The sequence below is a fragment of the Saccostrea cucullata genome, unplaced genomic scaffold, assembly GCF_032062105.1.
Source record: "Saccostrea cucullata isolate Sc308-1 unplaced genomic scaffold, CSIRO_AGI_Scuc_v1 ctg171, whole genome shotgun sequence".
In the NCBI taxonomy this organism is placed as follows: Eukaryota; Metazoa; Mollusca; class Bivalvia; order Ostreida; family Ostreidae; genus Saccostrea; species Saccostrea cuccullata.
In genome coordinates this window covers 540001-563292 of record NW_026926065.1, presented here as the reverse complement: position 1 = coordinate 563292, position 23292 = coordinate 540001, and the positions used below count along the sequence as shown (strand labels likewise).

Below are 23292 nucleotides of genomic sequence, written 5' to 3'. Positions count from 1 at the left end.
AACGCCCTATCAATGTCATTTAGAAATTAATCAATGAAGTTGATTTTTTTTTAAAGATAAGGCCAATCGTGAAGGTCAAGGTCAAGGGGTCAGAAATCATAGCATGCTCGGAAATGTCTGTCACAGGTAATGCACATGTCAAATATGAAAGCCCTATCTCTTCTCAATATAAGGAACGAGATGTGTTTGTGAAACACCGATGATCCCGTATGGCAACCTTGCACAAGAAGTAATATCTTAACATGAAAAGAACCCACTATTTTTGATATTTGACATTTTGACTAAGGTCAAAGGGTCAAATTTTTGGTATCCAATGAAAGGTCTCCTTACAAAAATTACATATATGAAGTAAGAAAGCCCTAGCTCTTACCATTCAAAAGTTACGGCCAGGTGAAGTTTTTTTATAAGTACGGAAATCTCCAGGGTCAAAAGGTCAAAGTTGTTGGTGTCCAATGAAAGTTCTTGCCACAAAGAATACATATGAAATAAGAAAGTCCTAGTATCTACCGATCAAAAGTTGTGGCCAAGGTAAAAAATTTTAAAAGTAGGTCAATCTCTAAGGCCAAGGTCAAAGGGTCAGGTCAAAGTTGTTGGTATCCAATGAAAGGTCTTCTTACAAGGATAATATATGTGATTCTTCATAAGTACGGAAATCTACAAGGTCAAAAAGTCAAATTTGGTAGTACCCAAAGAAAAGTCTTGTCCCAAGGAATATACATGAGAAATATGAAAGTCATAGCTCCACTTAATCAAAAGCTATGGGCAAGGTTAAAGTTTTGTGACGGACGGACAGACTCTCAGACTGACAGACGGACGAGATTTAATGTCCCCTTGCTTTCGCGAAAGCGGGGGACAATTTCTTCCTATGAACTTCGTTCTTATGCACCAATTTTTATTCTTTTCAAAAGAAAATTGGAAAATGACCTTCTGGTTCTGAGACCATTCAAGTCTTCACTTTAATCCCATTTGACATCACTTTTCCACTATGAATTCCTTTTTTGTAAAATAAAAGTGAGACTCAAATCAAAACATAGTGCGTCTAAGTTTTATGGCCCGGAGCCTGGTGTCAGATTCTTCACTCCAAGAATGGACCGATCCGCCTTTTCGTTGACAATGGTACATTGATTTACAGGAAGCCCGGATTGGCGCATCGATCGATGAGGCTCTGCGATTTCTGCTTAATGAAGTTACCTCGGTAGAAAGAAAAAAAATACTGTTAAAAGCTTAGGAGAGGCTTACCTATATCTGATAGAAATTGAGGGGAGATTAATGCAGAGGGATTATATTTCAAGTGCAGGTAGGTAAGTTGTCAAGTTGTCTGTTGGTGTTTTCAGCTGAGAAGCGACAAATCGGATAAGTCGAAAACTGTGAATGAGTAAAAGCGTTGGACTGTCGTACATGTACGGTTGTAGATGCCTAAAGCTACTGATAATTAAAATTACGCAATAATTTCGAAACGATGCAGATATCGAATGCTCTCTCTCTCTCTCTCTCATGCATTTACAGTTTCATTTTACCGTTTCGAATTTTTTTTTGTGTTTATAAAGTCCACCGCTTCAGAGTATGTGACTTTAATTTGGATCGTTAATAATGGCAAATTGTTGTAATTGCGACTAGATACTCACGATGGGTAAATAGAACCTTTTAGTAATTTTTTTTTTCATTACTAAATGATTAATTTTTCATTCGTTCCGCAATAATGTAAAAAAGGCACATCGATCTTTACCCCTCAAAGTAGTAACACGGTTATGTGGAAATAAATTATTAAAAGACCCTATATATACGTGAAACCCTCTACCTTGTATGTACATAAATGCTCTCTCCTTCATCATTCAATACGTACTGGATACTTCAATAATTTGTTTTACATCCTTTATCATTTCTTATAATTATTATAGCACTTAAAAAAAGAAATGCTAGCATGTTAATTTGATAAGTATAAAGTTGTTCGATTTAATTTCGTTATATATATTTTTTAGTGTTTATATTTGGTTAATTCTTTCTTATTTTCTTAAATAATGCATATCGATGCAAGTGTAAACAAGTAATACTTCGAGATCCCGGTTATCGATCTATCGATGCAGATCTTTAGGCGTCAACGACCTCTTCAATCCAATTTTTATGTACCAAAAGGCGGATATACTAATTCATCTCATGTTGTGTCTTGGTTTATAATCGATTACAGAAATAGACATTCTGAACAATTTCCATGCCATCTTAATACATTCATTACATCAGAATGATAAGGGTTAATGTTAAGCAAATCTGTGGTGTGTGTGACTTTTTGTCATCAAAAATTTAAAAAAAATTCTAAAGGACCAGAAGTGAAATATTAATTTCTATATAAATTGCCAGCGCGGATCTAGGATTTTTTTCCAGGGGGGGGGGGCATCCCGAGAGAGGAGGTATATCATAGATTCCAAATAAGATGATGGGGTCGAAATGTTTTTTCAATATATGAATATTTTTGCGATCTAAATTTCTCTTCCACAGTCTGTTGCTTAATTTCTTAACAATTTTTATTCATTTATCTAGCTTTAAAATGTTTTAAAATTAGTGCCACTATAATACATATAATATTTTTAATCACGTGCACTTAAGTTATTTCAATATTGTTTCCATGTATCTATTTTATTCCTATACATCAATGTATACTAGTATACAAATCAGGTCTAAGGAGCAAAGCAAACACGAGCCTCTAAAACATCAGAGGGAATCAGGTGCCAAGGAGGAGTGAGCATTCCTTGTCGATCCTTTACATCCACCGTGTACTCTTTGTCATGTTTACGGACAAAGACAGTTCAGTTTTGTAAACAATTGGTATAAAAAGAACTTCGGTCAATATTCGACTATAGAACTCGCGAAAGGATGATTTTGAACAGGACTGTTAATTTAGCTCATTTACCAAGGTATCAATTAATATGTATAGTCATATAATATTATCCCATGTTTCTTTCCCTGTTGTTAAATATTCCTTGTATTTAAAAATCGCTAATATTGGTTCAGAATCCTTAGTACATTAGAAACCCACGTGGTAAAAGTATTGACGACGATTTTAAAAATAAAACATCTCTTTGTATAAAAATACATGTATATTTGTGACACGGTTTATATTGATGAAATAAATCCCACAGCACGTACATAAAGGCATCGCTGCGGATTCTAGTTAATCCTTGTCATCCCTCCTCTGACAAACATAATGTATAATGTGTATATTTACTTTCAAGTCTCAATGGTTATAGTTTATCAGTAATTGCAGATCTAAGCAATGCTAGAGATTGGTGATTGATCTTTACTTTGTCTTTGAATTTTTCTATTGATTAAAATAAATCTACCCTGTATACCGTCATTTTGAATATACAAATTGCGTTCTCTGTTTCGGAAGCATTTTCCGATATTGTGTCAGCTTTCACTTTCATCGACCATCCAATAACCATTTCTATTAATGTATGATTATAATGAATTAATGATTTATACTGAATCAATATTTTAATTGTTAATTAATGAATGCGTTCTTTGTATCATTTTATTGCAATATTTATATTTTGCATAATTAAAATCTCCACGTTTTATACATTTAAAAAAATGCACCATCGTCTCATGTGCTAGATCACAATTATTTGACTGATAGAAAATTAATATAATGTATGTGGATGTATCTTAGAATGTCCATATAATAACATTCTCTGATCAATTGTCTTTATACGATCTGTGTCGCTCTGGTTCTTTTGAAATTTAATTTTCTTTGTCGTGATCGATCAGCAAATGATACCGTCAACAGAGATTTCCATATTTTTCAGCTTCGGACCCCTCCCCCAAAGTTCAGCATTCTCTTACATTTCATTTTTTTTTTTTGCGATCTCCTTCAAAGCTTTCTTATCCCATTTCTCCCTTTTCTCCAACTACTAGTGTTTTCCCTCAGTGTCAATGCAACCTTTGAGATAAAGGTCTAGTGCATTCTGCATATATGTATCACATCATGACTTACCTGTTCATGTAAAATTTTCATGTGCATTACTTTTTATTATATTTGTTGAGTTATCTCCCGTTTTTAAAAATCATAATAATCAACAGACCAAACTAGAAGGAACATTAATCATATGACTGCATATGAAGTGTCAAAGTTTTATTGGGCGTACTGGTGTCATATATCACAACAGATTTGTCTGTGGAGTAGGTGGAAGTCTTGTCAGTAGTCCACTGTCGCTGATAGGCTTACTCCTGATTTCTCCCAGGCGAAATTTACTTAATCACATGACAAAGGATCGCGTAGGATGTAAATTTGTAGTTACAAAAAGAGTTCCTTTCATCAATATATACAGAAATAGAGGTGAGGATTAATTAACGTGGAGTTTTTCCCATTTCTTCTTTTAAAAATTTCATGGCGTCACGTAACGTGGTTTATTACCTGCTGTAAATGGAAAAATACAATCTCAGTTCATCTAACACGCCAGTTTTAATACGTTTACAAAAAAGTTATCAAGATAGGGAATGTTTCTTTGTCTATTTTCAGTCTTTTCAACATAAATTCGTTCTTTTCATCTTATTGTAAAAGTTGCATAACGTGCATAACCATATGTAATAATTATAATTTAGCAACATAATGTCTAAATCTCCAAGTATTGATTTCCACAAAACAAAACATACAAGCATATATTTACGGTATTTACGAGTATATGTAAAGTAAAAGAATTGTGATTTTCCTATTCCTTAAATCCTTTAAAGTAATCAAATGCATTAGAAAATGATTTTTTCAACATGTAGGTAGAGAAAAATATTTTCTTAATGCCTTTATAAAAATGTCCATATGCATAGTGAATATAATTCCTCAAAACCTAAGTTTCAATTTGAAATGGTATCGAACAACAACAACAAAAAAACAAAAACAAAAAAAACAACGCCCACTGTAATTTTTGACAAAGATCCCGATTGTATAAGTAGACCGCGTTATCGTGTGCTTGGTGTTAATACATCTTCCAGAGACCACAAGAACGAAAGAAAAAAATATATGAATCACTTCTCCATTTACAATTAACCTTCGAAATAGATGCACTTGTTTAACGAACATATTTTGTCTCTACATGCGAAACATGGATAAATAGAAATCTGTTTTGACAGTTCCACATTTCTATGTACAGAAATCAATATAGGAGCATTACCCGATATTGCCGTTAATTTGTTTTTGACAAATAAACAAAAAAAGTCATGGTTATGTTGTAGATAGTCTGACCAATAACTGTCCACGGATTTCTATATGAAGTCACGCAACAAATCCCTTTAAGGTTCATCAATCCTCCGCTAAGACAGATAACTCTCAGTGGGATACATTACTTTTTTTTTCCATATTATCTTTTTTTTTGTATTCTTATTTTAGTTTGTTCAGTTTGTAAAAGAAAACAAAGAGTGTTCATCTGTCTTTGAATTTAAGTGTATATGGATTGTTATTTTTTTTTCTTTAAAATTTTCATAAGTAAACTTATCAAATCTTTTACTATAGGTACTACATATTTGAAAAATTATGCAAATTTCAAAGGAAAAAGAAATTAGCGTAAAAGGTTTATTTTCTGCTCAAGGCACCCTCTCCATGTTAATGAGCGAGACGCGAGTACACAATACGTACATACAATGTAGCATTTATTGCTAAGTTTCAAAGAGTTAAAGAGAGTAAAAGTCCGTGTGAGCATTTAAAATGCCCCTGACAATAACAGCCAAAGAGTGAATAACACTCTGTATGAGAATAACAGACTGTCTGAGAATAACAATCTATAAGACATTTTACTCATTAAAACATTATGGAAGTGTCTAATATTATTGTCGGACGGAATGGTTCTCCCTCTAGACCAGTCCTAAGATGGAAATCAATGCGATGTTAATCTGTATTAGTGAGAATGAAAAACGTTTGACGCGACTATAAATGACTTACCGTGTTTTCTGATGTACTAGCGGATATTAACTGCTTTCATGAAAGCATCTAAGAGTGAGAGGATTTGCTTTCTTTAATGAAAGTTTGATAACATTTTTTTTATTTGTGGGTTTCCTAAACGTTATAAGAAGTACTAATGGTTAGCAGGAAGTAATTTCAATTCCTCGTCTCGAGTTTTTGTTCGAACACGTTATTGATCTAAATTACACAATACTGTGACAAGTTCGTGCTCTGTTGTATCATTCTGTATATTATTTGAAATTAATATTTGGACTATAAAAAGACAAACCTTTTATACCATACCAATTATGGAAGCATCAGCTTTACAATGTAGCACCGTAGGAAATAAAAATAGGCATTAACTGAGCATCAACTTCATCATACAAAAATCGTTTAATCATATCTTTTTGTACGTTAGATTAGTTTTTGCTCTTTGTGTTAGATGAAACACTAATAAAATATATATTTACATATATATACATCATTATATGTATTAATCATATTTGCGGTCAGTTTTACATTTGGGTAAAAATGATATTGGAAATGGTTGTTATTTACAATGCATATAAAATCCTGATATGGCACAACTGTTAATGGTATCTTTATGAAAGCTAAATGAATGATCTCGTATGTAATAATTTTTTTTTTTATAAAATTTGGTCCTCGGGTATCGGTCTTGAGAAATAATTAATTCCTCGGGTTTCTATCTAGATAACACTGCTCGTGTTACAGTAATGTAATCAAATATCCTCAAGGGTTCAAGAGAATTATGGAATTTCTTCTCTATTTACATGTATGCAAATCAAAGTTGCATACATTTCTTTTCATTTGTTTCTATATACAAGTGAAAACAACCAAAGGCTTATAAAACAATTAGACAGAGTATATTGTATCGTAATGGGTGTTTCAATAATTCAGGCGACTTGCATGCGTGGGTAGATCACCGTATAGTTTTGTACAGTCATCCTTAAGAACATAGAAAGTATATTCCTGTGCGCTGCATTCAAAGAAATTGTTTTAATAATACTGAGAAAAGTAAAATACTAGTATAGCTCAGTTTTGATCAGCGTAAAATTCTCTTTTTTTCACGTGACTTGTGGCACAAGAACTGCCAAGGGGAATGTATCAAATGAAGGTGAAGGTATCAAATCAAGTAATCTGAACCTAACCTTGACAAAAATTTAATGAAGAAAGCATGTTTAAAAAGGGAGATTTGTAAATATTTCATTCGATTTTTTTCTGTTTCAGTCAGGTTCTCCTTGACGAGAATTGGGCGAGACTATGAGTGATGTTGCCATAGCTCTGGTTGTCATAGTAATCGTTGTGGCAGTAACGATTGTGATCGCGGTGTTGATCCGGGTTTACGGGATTTACCATCTTACCTCATGTTTTGCCTCCAGTGAAGAGAAAGCTGTTCTGACACAGCATGAACAGTACAATGGATATATGGTGCGTGTTTTGTTTTTATTGATGGCAGAATATACAATTGCAAACCTGTTGCAATGTCGTAATTTGCATGAAAGAAGCAAAGCCTCTCTTTTCTTGAATTTCTTATAAATTATTGATTTGTTTATCATATTGACTCCAATCCCTGCCTTTCTTTTATTTTGACTATTTAGTTTACAACACAAACAATCAAATTTTTTGCTATGTGTCTCAGTTGCCATGGTAACATACAGGGATATTGCGTTTAATAAAACTGGCTTTTTGTTAATATTATAATTGCTCAAAAAGGGATAGACATATGTATTTTCAATCGTCTATCACTAAAGAGTTTGTCACTTTTGATATATTTTTAGACGCATCAATTGCATTTTAGACGTGTTATTTTTTATAATTTTGTTTTTCAAGGTCAATTCAGAATCGTCAGAGTTTGCCCTTGACACAAGTGGGAAGTACGCACAATATGATAATGTTGTGAGTGATTCACGATACGGACAATCAGAATCACCAATTCCGGATAGTGCTCGCAGCAGTCCAGTTTCTGTTGGGAATGCATCAGTTGGTAAGCGTTTATAAAGTTTTAGGTACGTCTATGTTCCTTACAATGCCAGGACATGAATTAAAAAGGACAAGTTCACTTCTATTGCGAGTACCTTACTTTGCCAAGAGTATTACTTGGGAAGGAACAAATATTTGAATATTTCACTTTCAGCATCTGAGGCAGAAATGCCACCAGCGATTCGTCGAGCTGAGTCATGTGACAGCGTGGCTTCTGATTCGTCAGTGTTGGAGATGAAACCGGACATGCCAAAAATAGGACAGCTGGAATTTGCCTTAGAATATGACAGGTTTGTCTAAGCTTGTAAAGAAACTGGTATTAGACATGACCAAGTAAAGTTTGTATTATCGGTCATCGACTGTTGCTGGTCAATGCTCAAAACGATATATATAAACATTTAAAAATAAAAAGACGTCATAAACAGATCTTGGATAGAATTTCACGCAAAAAGATATCTAGAAATAGCAATAGTTAGTATAATCATCTAACAAAAATAGCCTGAACTAAAGAGCAATTAATTGTTACTTGTGCCGCTGTAATGGGATCGAACTGCACAGAAAATTTTCAAGCTAATTTCATGTCTTTCTTTGCCATCATTTGTGTGGTTTCTTATGGATTTTTCGATCTTTTTTTCTTGAAGTGACATTTTACAGTCTTCGCTTCCATTTGTGCATGTCTCTTACTTTTATAGAAAAAAAATTAACTCTAGTTCAGATATCTAGGATGAAAGACAAGGTGTCAATCTCACCAGTGGAAAACTTTGTTAGCTCTACTGGTCAGAGACCAGAAGAGCTTATGTGATAGTAATGCGTCCGTCCGTCTGTCCGTCTGTCTGTCTGTCTCTCTGTAAACAATTTTTCAAAATGCTACTCCTCCTACAGTTTTGGTCTGATTTCAATATAACTTGGCCCACAAGTACACTACACTAAGATACATAATTCTGTGCATCGGTTTTTGATTTCGATGAACGGTGTTGCCGTTGTTACTAAAAATAGAAATTTCTGTGAAATTCTTTCAAAATGCTACTCCTCCTACAGTTTTGGTCTGATTTCAATATAACTTGGCCCACAAGTACACTACACTAAGATACATAATTCTGTGCATCGGTTTTTGATTTCGATGAACGGTGTTGCCGTTGTTACTAAAAATAGAAATTTCTGTGAAATTCTTTCAAAATGCTACTCCTCCTACAGTTTTGGTCTGATTTCAATATAACTTGGCCCACAAGTACACTACACTAAGATACATAATTCTGTGTATCGGTTTTTGATTTCGATGAACAGTGTTGCCATTGTTACTAAAAATAGAAATTTCTGTGAAATGTTTTCAAAATGCTACTCCTTCTACAGTTTTGGTCTGATTTCGATATAACTTGGCACACAAGTAGACTACAATAAGATACATAATTTTATTTACTGGTTTTTGATTTCGATGAACAGTGTTGCCGTTGTTACTAAAAATAGAAATTTCTGTGAAATTCTTTCAAAATGCTGCTCCTCCTACAGTTTTGGTCTGATTTCAATATAACATGGCACACAAGTAGACTACACTAAGATACATAATTCTGTATATCGGTTTTTGATTTCGATGAACGGTGTTGCCATTGTTACTTAAAATAGAAATTTCTGTGAAATTCTCTCAAAATGCTACTCCTCCTACAGTTTTGGTCTGATTTCAATATAACTTGGCACACAAGTAGACTACACTAAGATACATAATTCTGTATATCGGTTTTTGATTTCGATGAACGGTGTTGCCGTTGTTACTAAAAATAGAAAATTCTGTGAAATTCTTTCAAAATGCTACTCCTCCAACAGTTTTGGTTTTCTGTTTTGGTTTTCTTAAATTTCTGTTAAAAACTCTCAAAATTCTACTCCAAATACAGTTTAAGTCTGATTATAATATAATGTGGCATGCAAGTAGACTACACTAAGAACATAAAGAGACTTAATCAAGGATCATTATTCTTTTTATTGCTGTGGTAAAGTTTCAATTCCCAACTGCTTAAGAACTTCTCTCTTCCTTTGCTATAAGTACAAACCAGTAGAGCTTCAGTCTCCACAGAGAAACTATTTGAAAAAAACAGAAACCGGATGTAAAGCAATAAGGCGCCTGGCAAAAATCGATACTTCCTGTCACATGTCATACAACTGATATTTGAAATCTAATACTATGTGCACGATTTCATATTTGCATACACCGATAGTTCGTGACCAACTTTTTTATAAGTGAATGCTATCATCATCGCTATCCATTGATCATTCGCTCAGTGTCAACCTCCCTGCTTCAAAATTTTTGTTCAAGAAAAAATTGTCGCTTATCAATAACTGGCTTGTTAAACATGGTAATCTGACCCGGCATTGAAATAGCCCTTTTCCGGATTGACGGAACCACAATCTGGTCGTTATTCTAGTGGAACACCCAAACATCGATCCTAGCCATAATATGTGGGTTTTATCCAATTCAAGACATATACTTTTACTCGCTGTTTGCTAATAAATGTAGTACTGTTCCTCACCAAAATTCACTCCAATATTTTAGAGGTACATGTACTAGGAAAAAAACGTGTATACGTGTCAAAAACCATCCTGTGGTCTTACTTGGGCGTGTGTTTAGTTGTAATTAATACCACAATATCATCATGCAGGTTTTTGTCGTCTCTTACATTTTACATTCTTTTTTCCCATTTTAGGGAGGTTTCAGAGTTGATAATAAGTATCATTCAGGCACGTGACTTAACGCCCAACCAATATTCTGGTACCTTGGATACGTATATCCGAGGAGTTTTACTCCCAAGTTCAGACGCCAAATTTCAAACAAAGGTTAGTAATATATATTTATCGTAATCACAACCAAGTGTTTTATATTTATCGTTTCTTGTAAATGTTTTCAGCAAAGAGCTAAAGTATGTCCTATAACGTATACCTTTCTTTACCGATGCTTTCTTTCTTAAGCCATTAGAAAAATATAATTTTAACGAACAATAATACACCTAGTAATATTATTACAGTACATGAATTTTATTCAGTATTTTAGGGTTAAATAACGCAACGAGTATATGAAGCAGAAATATGTTCGAATAAAAAAGATATTAGAAAATAGAGAAACCACGTCTTTCCTGAGAGACACATTTGGCTGACAGTTCAAATGATTTATTTTACGTTATATTATTTAGAATCCGAAAAGGGGGATCAGAAAGTCTGCAAAATTGAAAATAATACATCCATGCACGTTTACTGACTTTGTGTCACTCCCTATAGTCGATACAATGACCTTGTCAGCAAATACTATCTATCATTATGTTAAATGCCGACTGGTTTCTTTCATACTAGTTGTTAGACCATTATGTCGACATGATTTTTTTCGTTATTTCCCGATCATGACAAGGAGCACACGGCGGGTGTGACCGGTCGGCAGGAGATGCTTACTCCTCCATGGCACCTGATCCCACCTCTGATGTTTTAGAGGTCCGTGTTTGCTCTGCTCCTGATTTGTATTGTTTGACTTTGAGCTTGAAAACTGTTCGTTATCTCCATATATTTTTATCTTTGACTTTTAGAGTATATTGGATGTTTGTAATCTAGATTCGAATTTATCTCCTGTAAAGCAGAAGTAGGCATAAGGTTCACAGTAAAATACATGGAGAAGTAAACAAGCTTTGGCAGTGGAGAAGATGAAAATCTCAAGAGAGGGATTGAATTGTTCAATAATGATTCACACAATTTACGCCACGTTTGACCATAATCGACAAAAAGCAAGGACATTGTAAAAATCCGAAGCAATATACGGTGACAATGAATATTGATTAATGCCACATTCTCAAAATCCGGCCCACAAATTGTTAATTCAATGAGAATTCCTGAACTATGAAAGAACAATTGCCATATACGAAATCGCCCTTTTCACAGCAAATTGACTACAATTGCTTTGTAATTTAATGTAGAAGGGAATGACATTGCCCATATTTGTAACAGAGAGCATTACCTAAAGGTCAATTAATTGTCTTTCAATATGCCTGACATTTTCTTATATTTTAATTGTATCGGTTATTTAGTAATATTTACAAATGTATTTTAATTCAACTCACAAGAGAGGGTTTGTTAATTACTAGTATTTCATTCATATAGACGAGTATAAAAAGGAAAATGCATTTTTTTTTCCTTTTTCATTCACTTTTCCAAAGGAAATGTGCAATCAACATTTTTAAACAATATTGTCAGTTCCCATATTACGAAATAATTCATTATGAATTTTGTATCAGGTAAAGGGATATACTCTTATGGAATCTCTGAATTCTGTTTTCATTCATATTGCATGAATGAACCAGGGATGGGGTCAATTACTTTAAAAAGTAATTAATTAAATTACAATTACTTTGACTTTTTCTTCAATTAAATTACAATTAAATTACAGGCTTTCTAAGACATGTGGTTAATTAAATTACAATTACTTTACAAAAGTAATTAATTAAATTACAAATTACATCTTTAATTTTTTGAAATTTTTTATAATCATATGAATATACAGAACAGGGATCATTCACTTGTATATAAGCGCAGGCTCTGCACAAACAATACAAGAAACAATATGCTATTAGGCATTGTGTATCTTTGTGGTTTAAATCATAACTTTTATTTACAAAACAGTAAAGAACTATGTAAGATCAATTTGATGCAGTTTCCTCCACACAAAACCTACATGTACACAAATTGCATGGGATATGATATTTAATTAAAAGTGTGTATTTTAATGGAGTAAAATAAGTAGCAACTATAACCTCTCAAATTAAATATTTCTTTTAAAGGTAACCCTAACATCCTAAATTGCTATTTATGTTGAACATGTATTTTTACTTCATAAATAATACTTGTACAAAACATAACTTTTCCACATACAAAATTCATTCATAAAATTCTGTTTAGATGTTAAATTAATTATCAAATTAAAAGTTTTTTCTTTTCTCAAACTAGCGGGGCATTTTTAATTGAAATAATTATATCCATACATTGGCTTTGTCATAATCATGGAATGGATACGCTCAGGGTGCGTATCATTACCGCTACATTTTCAAAATTTTCATTACCGCTACTTAGTCATTACCGCTACAAAAAACCTTACATTACCGCTACATAAAAAAGTATACATTACCGCTACATTGCCTCTTTCGTTAGCCAGCCACATATGCGTGTACAGTACAACCTATAAATGCCTAAGACCCGTTTCCCCTGCTCTCCACGGGGAGGTAAAAGTAGGACTTTGATCAGGATGTTTTTTTTTTTATTAAATTCAATTTTATTTCATAAAACACAAAAAAATTTAAATCAAGCACTGTTCATAGATAAAATTCTAAGATTTGTCAAATGTTTTTTATACACTATCACTAAAGCCTTGAAAGCCATTTGCTTGACATATTAATTGTTATTTTCTAAATTTATACCCGTCGATAAGTAATCTGGCATTCCCTCGATTTGCAACAAACTTCTCAATTGTGGCCATAATGTTCATATTACGCTAAATAATTAAATTTTGACTGCAGAGTTATTCAAATACATATACTCATTCTGATTAGATAGTGAGTGAATTCTGTTGATTAGAACTCATATACCGAACCATACCTGGCTAAATCGATATGTAGAGGTAATGAGTTGTTTTGGGCTGATTCAATATGTAGCGGTAATGAATTGTTTTTGGCCGGAAAAATGTAGCGGTAATGATCGGTCGAAAATCTGAAAAAATGTAGCGGTAATGAGTTGAAATTTTTGGCAATGTAGCGGTAATGTTGACCTCCCGCTCTTTAGAGGGGTTGATTTGTTTTGATTGCAATTTACAGCTATGATCTGGAGGGCAATTATCTCTTAATACCAACAAGAGAGGGAACTTCATTAATGAACACACTCCTTTTCTTGACACACACATACTTATTCTTCAATGATCAAATAACAGAGATTAACTAAAATATAATAAATTATTTGCGTTTCATAGCTGAGATGGTGAAAAATTCAGATAAACATAAAACAAAAAATTTCAAATTTTATGTCATTATTAGAAAGAAACTACATTATTATTATAAAATGATCTGGCTTCTGTTTAATTGAAGGACTGAGGATATGTTTTGCAATAAAATAAAAAAAACATTATAATGGGGAGGTCGTGGTGACAATATATCATGCATGTGTATTATATAAAGTAATTGAATGTAATTAAAAAAGTAATTGAAATTACATGGTATTTTTTCAGTGTAATTAATTAAATTACAATTACAAGTAATTGAAAAAATGTTCAATTACAAATTACTTCCAATTACTTCAAAAAATGTAATTAATTACAGTCAATTACAATTACTTTTTTCAATTACCCCATCCCTGGAATGAACATGTAATACATTGAGAAAAGCGTAAATATTATAATAATGTATTGTAGTTTTGAAAGGTGTTATTGTCCAGTCAAAATTAGAAGAATAAAAAAATTAAAACAGAGAATTTGCTAATACAGAGATTGAATACGCTTAGGGAATAAAATATCTAAGATTGCACATAAAGTGATGTTTTTTTCATTTTAAAGGTTCAAAAGGGCACAGTAGATCCAATTTTCAAGGAGAGATTTTTGTTTGGTTTAGAACCAGAGGATGTTGCGAACAGAGTAATCCAATTCCAAGTGTTTTCAGTAGACAAATACGCCCGACATAAAGTCATAGGAGAGTCCGAAATACGACTGGGAGATATAGATCTGCGCATGCCCATAAAAATGTGGTTAAATCTTCGAGATATTGACGAGGTATTAACATCATAGTTTCTTAAAAGTTACATGTTTTAGCTTAATATATGTATAGAATTCTTATATGTAGACATCTGTAACTACTTATAGAAGGCCGGATATAAATGTTCGAGATACTTGAGTTCAACTGTATCTATGTTAAATTAATTTATAACTTGATTCAACAGTCGAATACGAGTAGAATTATGTAGATTAATCCATCCTTAAACACACATTTATCTTGATTTGACAGAAACCGACAGAGTACGGAGATATCATGTTTTCACTGAGCTATCTTCCTACTGCAGAACGTCTAACTATTGTCATCGTCAAAGCTAGAAACCTCAAGTGGGCGGATCCCTCCAAGGAATCTGGTGGTAATTTCCGCGCGCGAAAATCGATTGCCCGATACATCATGTCAGCAGTAATCTTACCAAAAACATCTTCACAGAGTCTCTTTGCATGATCTAATTAATTTTTGTACCCTGGTGTGCATTGGATTGCATCGTTCTAAATGCATTGTTTATCTTTTTCCAGACCCTTTTGTGAAGGTTTACTTGATGCAGAACAACAGAAAAGTGAGCAAAAAGAAGACAACAATTAAACGAGGGGAAAGAAATCCTATATTTAATGAGGCAATGATCTTCTCCGTTCCCTCGACTGCTTTACCGGTAAAAACAAAACAAATATTAATTATTTAGTTCGCATACCCTTGAGCAAATTACTGAAGTTAAGTTTATAAAGTCAATGTTGTTTTCCCCCAAAGACACGTCTTGAAAAAAGAAAGCCATTTGAATGCCGATAATTGAGGCGAATTTCAGACTGTCAAATTAAAAATAACAATTTGAACATATCTTTTTTTAGACTGTACAGTTAAGGATCACGGTCGCAGAACATATCATGGATGGAAAAACGCCATCTCTTGGTCACGTGATAGTAGGTGCTAATACTTCCGGTACAGAACTGTCGCATTGGAATCAAATGATATCAGCTCCAAGAAAACCTATAGCCATGTGGCACTATTTAAGAAAATGATGAAATACTGCTGTATATCTATGTAATTACGAACATGTATATGTATCTTTTAAAATGTTAAATTGTATTTCAATTATAAATTCTTACCGCCATGATCGCGAAATTTGGTCACATATATTCATATATTTTATTTAATTTGTTTTAGTCATACACAAAGTGATTTTACCTGTACAACATGAACAAGTGTTTTAATAAATGTTATACCTAGGATGTACTTTTATCGTTTGCTAAAAATCAGATTTTCTGTTGCATATTTGTTTATTGTCGCCCGAATTCACGTACTTGACCACGTGTGTAAATTTGAGAGGGTGTATGTGTCTCTCTTGTAAGTGGTTTGTATATGAAGGGAAACACTATTATTCTAAACATGGAGTATATACTTTAGTTACTTAGTCACTCAACCTTCTTTTAAATTCTGGAAATTAATATTTCATAATTGACCGAATACTGCCTCAATCAAATACCTATCAGCAGGATTTACAAAAACAACCTATTGACTGACCATGACTCAAGTTGATGAGTTTAGATAAACAACTAGATGCTGTCATGAGACAGTAATACCCGCACTAAGGTGTTTGCCTCTAAAACACGCTCCTACATATTGGCCGGCTTTCCAAGGAAAAAGTCAAAATAATTCTATAATTTACATAGGCGTCGGAACCGGGGGGGGGGGGGGGCCCCCCCCCCCACTTTTTTTCAAAGATAGACTTAGTATAGATATTGAACATCGCTTCATAGGTTTAGCCCCCCCCACCCCCCCACTTTCCACAGACACATGGCAGTATACATGTAGGTAAAAAATGGGAAAAAGGTAGTGTATAGAAAACAAAATTATGGTACTGAATTCAACCCCCAACCCCCCCCCCCCACCCCCCCGAAATAGGATTTTCGTGTTTGGGAAATTGATGTTTTCGTTTTCTTTTTTTTTTTTTTTTTTGCTTGTCAGGTTTTTTTTAGAAGGTATAAATTTTTTTTTTTTACACCTAGCCCCCCCACTTTGAATTTGCTTCCGACACCAATGATTTACATGTATTCATCAAACTGAGTATGAAATTCTCAGACCGGCCCTGTGACCTATAACTCAGAACCTCTTATATTTATTTTACATGCTTAATTCATTATATACCAGTTTGAATTCTATTAATGATGTAAATTAGATTTTGATAAATGTTTTGCTCATAATAGGACCTTTTTAAATTTATTAATCCCCCCCCCCCCCCCGACACCACAATCACACAGCACATACTGTTTGGAATAGGCTAGATGGAAAAGTTTTGTTAAAACATCGTTTGTTATGAATTAATTTAAAATTTGTTCTTGTACTATACATGTTAACATGTAAATTTCTACATCACATCACGTTGCGTCACCCATTATCATATTTTTAGATTAAACACCATTTGGCACACCTCGGCCGATTCCCACTTCATCTGATTAGGTGACGGAATCGACGAAGATTTGTCGAATGGAATTAGCACAAATGGCTGCAGTCTGGTGTGCATTGGATTAATTCATTTTGTGTTATAAGTTATATTTACAGTACTTTCTTTCGTTTGTAAGGAATTTATTGTACAGAGAGGCGTGGCAGTCAAGTCGCGCAGCGACGAGACAGCCACACCTCTCTGTATAATAAATTCCTTACAAACGAAAGAAAATGTCTGTAAATGTCTTGTGTCAGGGTCATTTGCATAGCCACTCCCTCGACATCAAACTGCACGCGACATTACGTCACGGGCCTACAGTACTTGGCCATAAGTGAGTCATAATTTTATTTTTCCACTATGTATTTCATTAGGAAACACATTTTTCTAAAATATTCTTGCAGTGTCATTTATTGTTTCTTTTTAATGTCTAAAACACCATAAAATGCAGAATTTGTTGTAGTTTCTTCACATTATTTCAAAATAGTTTTATCTTTATGCATTACCGTGAAATCACAGGTCAAGTGCAAAACAAAAATTTTAAGACTTCAATTTGTTAAGAAATCATAGTAATTTGAGGTTAGAAAATTTTGTCATGACAATATTTTATGATTTATTCTCAATAGTTTAAGTATCATTTTGTTTATCATTTAAGATAAGAAAATTTGAATAATTCTGCATGTTTCAGTGAAAAAATCATGAAAATTGAGCTAAAATTGACTTCACAACAAGTTTTTATGAAAATAGGTTTTTCAATGAAATATATAGTGTAAAAATAAAATTATGACTCACTTATGGCCAGGTACTGTAGGTCCATCGTAGACGGTTCAAACAAATCAGAAAGTACGAAGGAGATGGTTGCATTGGAAAGTCAAGCGATGTTAAAAGAGTGACTGTGCAATTGTATTTGATGGATTAATTTAAGCAGTTTGAATATTTCAAAAAAACATAAGGTACTGGAAACCTGGATCCGTCCGCAAAATGATCCGCTTCATTACTGTTACTACGGATATGGTTGCATGTCCGGAGGAAATCCGAATGGAGTACGGTAGCCACTGGTGTCAAAATTATGGAATGTATTGTGAAAAAGTCCCAGGAAACAGGTACTTTTACGAAAATCATCGAACTGCGTGTGTTTTCAATATTGTCAGATTTAAATTATCTTATTTTCAATTGAATATACGTGTTTTTAGTGAAATTCTGTGTATTGTTTTTTTATTTTTTGTTTAAAGCAGTTAACTAATGAGTTTACATGTATTTCTCTCGAAAATGGTTTTTCACGTAATTCAGGGATGGAGTCGATTACATTAAAAAGTAATTAATCAAATTACAATAACTTTGACTTTCTCTTTAATTAAATTACAGCTAGGCCTTATAAATTATGTAATTAATTGCTTTATAATTACTTTACAAAACTGTAATTAACTGATTACAGTCAACTACAATTTTGTTCAATTACCCCATCCCTGTCACGTATGCATTTATAGAGTGAGATGGGGGGGGGGGGGGTAGATTCCGTGAGATTTCTCATGTTTCCTCTAAATATTGTGTATAGTCATTAGAGCTTACATGTATAAGCTTACAGAAACTGCAAAAAAGATATTTAAAAACCATCGAATTCTGTCGGAAGTTATTGTACGGTAAATTGGAAGTTATTGTACGGCTAAGCTCCGCCCCCTAGAAGTTATAGTACGGTAGAATTCAGCTAAAGGTTTTCTATCTGATTTAAAGTATGGCCAACATCAAAAGAAAAAGTACCGCACCATGACACAACTGGATTTATATTTCATGAAGTTGACGAAACAAACATGTATGGCAGTCGGTAAGTACAAGTTTAAGTATAGTGGGGAGTAAAATAAACCCAAACGATTAGGTTAAAGTTCAAAAAGGGTCAAAGATCATCGCATGCCACACTAGACGAATTTCATATTGTGAAGTGACGTAAAAATGCAGTTACTGCCAATACTGGTGCGGATCCAGAATTTTTTTTCGGGAGTAGGGAGAGGGGTTCACATCTCAGTCAAAAAATTTCCAGCCCAGAATTTCCTGACAAGCAGGAGAAAAAAAACTGAAAACAAATAAACAAAATAAAAACAATGATAGTGTGGTCAATGTTTTCTCAGTTAGGGGGAGGATGTCCAAAGTCATTTTTTATTTGCTTCAGTATATAGTCTTGTTTAAATAACAAAGCAAATTCCAGGGGGGGGGGATGGGGGGGATTCCAATCTCCTTACCCACTCCCTGTCCCTGAAATAACAATCTATTTTGTGATTCCAATTAAAATAGTATATTTTTTTTACATTTGACTAATTATACATATTTTGTTTCTTGTGTTTATATTATGTCTGTCTATTTGTCTGCAGAAATTATAACCTTGCCCATAAGTTTTAAGTGGGATGGGCTATACAAATGGCTTCTACATTTTTAATATATTCGATCAATGCATACTATCTCTGCAAGATATATTATTGTTTTCAGCGGCAGCTCACACAAATTGGTCCGACCAAAATAGTTCCATCATGATTAAGTAGATACAACATTATTGTTCATGATAAGAGTGAAGTTGTGTATTTCATACGTTAAAGAAATCAAAAATAACGTCAAAATATTAACACTTTCCCCCCGAAATGCAAATAAAAAATATCAATATTCCTACGCTATTTTTTTTTAGCTCTACTGGTCAGAGACCAGAAGAGCTTATGCGATAGTAATGCGTCTTCCGTCCGTCTGTCTGTCTGTCTGTCTGTCTGTCCGTCTGTCTGTCCGTCTGTCTGTAAACAATTTTTCAAAACGCTACTCCTCCTACAATTTTAGTCTGATTTCAATATAACTTGGCACACAAGTAGACTACACTAAGATACATAGAATAGTGCACGGGTTTTTAATTTCGATGAACGGTGTTGCCATGGTTACTAAAAATAGAATTTTCTGTGAAATTCCTTTATTTCCACAGTTTTGGTCTGATTTCAATATAACTTGGCACACAAGTAGACTACACTAAGATACATAGAATAGTGCATCGGTTTTTGATTTCGATGAACGGTGTTGCCATGGTTACTAAAAATAGAATTTTCTGTGAAATTCCTTTAAAACGCTACTCCTTCCACAGTTTTGGTCTGATTTCAATATAACTTGGCACACAAGTACTACACTAAGATACATAGAATAGTGCATCGGTTTTTAATTCCGATGAACGGTATTGCCATGGTTACTAAAAATAGAATTTTCTGTGAAATTCCTTTAAAACGCTACTCCTTCCACAGTTTTGGTGTTTCAATATAACTTGGCACACAAGTAGACTACTCTAAATACATAGAGTGCATCAGTTTTTGATTTCGATGAACGGTGTTGCCATGGTTACTAAAAATAGAATTTTCTGTGAAATTCCTTTAAAACGCTACTCCTTCTACAGTTTTGGTCTGATTTCAAAATAACTTGGCACACAAGTAGGCTACACTAAGATACATAGAATAGTGCATCGGTTTTTAATTTCGATGAACGATGTTGCCATGGTGACTAAAAATAGAATTTTCTGTGAAATTCCTTAAAAACGCTACTCCTTCTACAGTTCTAGTTTGATTTCAAAATAAGTTGGCACACAAGTAGACTACACAAAGATACATAAAATACTGCAATGGTTTTTGATAAGTACATACCAGTAGAGCTACAGTCTCGACAGAGACTTCTGGTTTTTTACATGTTTGATAATAGAGAATATTTAGGTCATTCTTCGATTCATATTTTTTCACCGATGAATTGATAATACTATATCAACAATTGTATTAAGTACATGTTTATAGTCTGTTAATTATCATACAATTTCCTTTTAAGAAAAAATAAATCATTCTGTGTGTGTATATTATTAAATGACGGAATTTTCAATCCCTGGCTGGATTCTGCTCACGTGTGTACACTTTGTAAACTGTAGGGGATAAAATGTGTGGCAAAACGAGAACTGGGTCGGACATTCGGGTTCGTGTTGGAGTTCAGCATAGGCTTACCATTTTATATAGAACTTGAATAATGTAAGTAATATCTGCGACGAATACATTAGCATATTTCAGTAATTTTCAAAACAAAAAAGGTTTTCAGTTTAGAATTTTCCGATCCGGTCTTGATTTTCCTAACACGGCCATTTTAAACACAAGTTGTTGCAGATGCAAATGTTAGAACAAACTATATATAGTTCAACAGGGATTGTATAATTTTTATTAATCAGAATTCGTATTCATATGATCTAATTAAGAAAAGAAAAGTTTTGTCTGCCATCGTAACTTCTCGGCAAAACAAAACGTGTTCCTCCGAGCTCGCTGGATGCGTTTAACAGCTCCATCGCACGTGTGTAGATCAAGGCTAATGTTGGTCTTGCGGACACAGGTTCATGTAGGCCTATGTGTACCGTTTGTTAGGAGACTGGGTGACCTCACCATGCTCACGAAATTTACACCAGTTCCATAACTAGGCCCTAGACATTGCAGTTTTTTTATTAACGTCATTATAAACACTTATAAGCATATTAAATCTAAAAGTCGAATATCTTTGGATATGGGGTAACCCATATCTATTCTTGTATAGGTTTATTTCTTGTGACAATTAAGACCTTTTATTTGGGTACCATTAATTTTTACCTGAAATCGCTTGACCTAGGATACACATTTTTACAAGAAAAATACCAAACTTTAAACTTGGCCTAAATTTTGATCAATAGGTGCTAGGGCTATCATGCTTAACATGTGTATTCATTGTGAACTGTCAACAATTATAAATATGTTTGACCTTGACCCTAGAGTTTGAACCACTTAAAAAAAAATTAACCTTGGCAATTAACTTTTGAACAGGAATTACTAGGGATATCTTTATTTCACATGTGCATTCCTTGTGACAAGACTTTCTTCTGATACTAACAATTTGAACCCTTTGACCTTGAACTTTGAGTTTGACATATATTTGAGAAACTTCAACCTTCGCCATAGGCTTCCATACAGGGACATCAGTGTTTCACAAACACATCTTGTCTTCATTATTATTTGGTGGTGTCTCCATATGAGGGAAAAATTCCCAAGAGAGATGTATTCACAACAAACAAACAAATTACTAAAGAAAATATAAAACATGAATATGTTGGTCATGCATATCTCTGCATGAAAAAAAACAGCTTTTCAAATACTGCAACCATATTCTAACCCTTTCAAAACACTCATTTGAGCTTTTCTGGTTTCCTTAACATGTAACGTCTGTCGTGACGTGTCGTCCATCTGTTTGTCTGAAAACTTTTTACATTTTTAACTTCTCTAGAACCACTGGGCCAATTTTACCCAATTCATATAGAAATATGTATATTTGTATGTCAGACTGTCCATCTGTCTCAATAAATTTAACCTTGGTCATCATGGTCATATCTACTGAATATTAAACTTATGTATTAGTATTTACCTGTGAGAATGGCATGGTTTTTTATGCGCCCGGATCAATAGATCCCGGGCGTATATTGTTTTTGTCCTGTCTGTTTGTCTTTTTGTCTGTTTGTCTGTTTATCTGTTTGTCTGTCTGTCTGTTGTCAACTTTAACCTTGGCCATAACTTTTGAACAATAAGAGATAGAGACTTCATATTTGGTATGCATACTCCAGTAATAAAGTCCTTTCAAATGACATCAAGGTCAATGACCTTGTGACCTTGACTGTGACCTATATGCTAAAAATAGCTTTTTCCACTGTTTGTCATAACTTTTTAACCATAGGAGATAGGGACTTCATATTTGGTATGCCTACTCCACTAATAGAATCCTTTCAAACAACATCAAGGTCAATGATCTTGCAACCTTGACTGTGACCTATATGCTAAAAATAGCTTTTTACACTTTTTGCCATAACTTTTTAACCATAGGAGATAGGAACTTTATATTTGGTATGCATACGATATTGATAAAGTCCTTTCAAACGACGGCAAGGTCAATGATCTTGTGATCTTGACTGTGACATATATGCTAAAAATAGCTCTTTACACTTTTTGGCATAACTTTTGAACCATAGGAGATAGGGACTTCATATTTAGTATGCATACTCCATTGATTAAGTTCTTTTGAATGACACCATGGTCAATGACCTTGTGACCTTGACTGTGATCAATATGCTAAAAATAGATTTTTTGAACTTTGTT

General features: G+C 33.6%; 1 protein-coding gene across 2 annotated transcripts; it reads left to right on the top strand.

Annotated features, from left to right (window-relative positions):
- The first annotated feature begins 1170 nt into the window (after positions 1-1170).
- Positions 1171-15892, top strand: LOC134270594 (synaptotagmin-12-like). 2 transcript variants are annotated; one of them, XM_062752824.1, is made up of 9 exons: positions 1171-1297; positions 7172-7372; positions 7775-7928; positions 8079-8214; positions 10618-10747; positions 14487-14699; positions 14932-15055; positions 15216-15349; positions 15543-15892. In XM_062752824.1, exons 2-9 carry the CDS (start codon positions 7205-7207, stop codon positions 15711-15713), a joined length of 1230 nt encoding a protein of 409 aa, XP_062608808.1. In that variant the 5' UTR covers positions 1171-1297; positions 7172-7204; the 3' UTR covers positions 15714-15892. The 2 variants fall into 2 exon arrangements, with proteins under 2 accessions (XP_062608808.1, XP_062608806.1); XM_062752822.1 differs by having other exon boundaries at positions 1171-1301.
- Positions 15893-23292: the final 7400 nt, after the last annotated feature.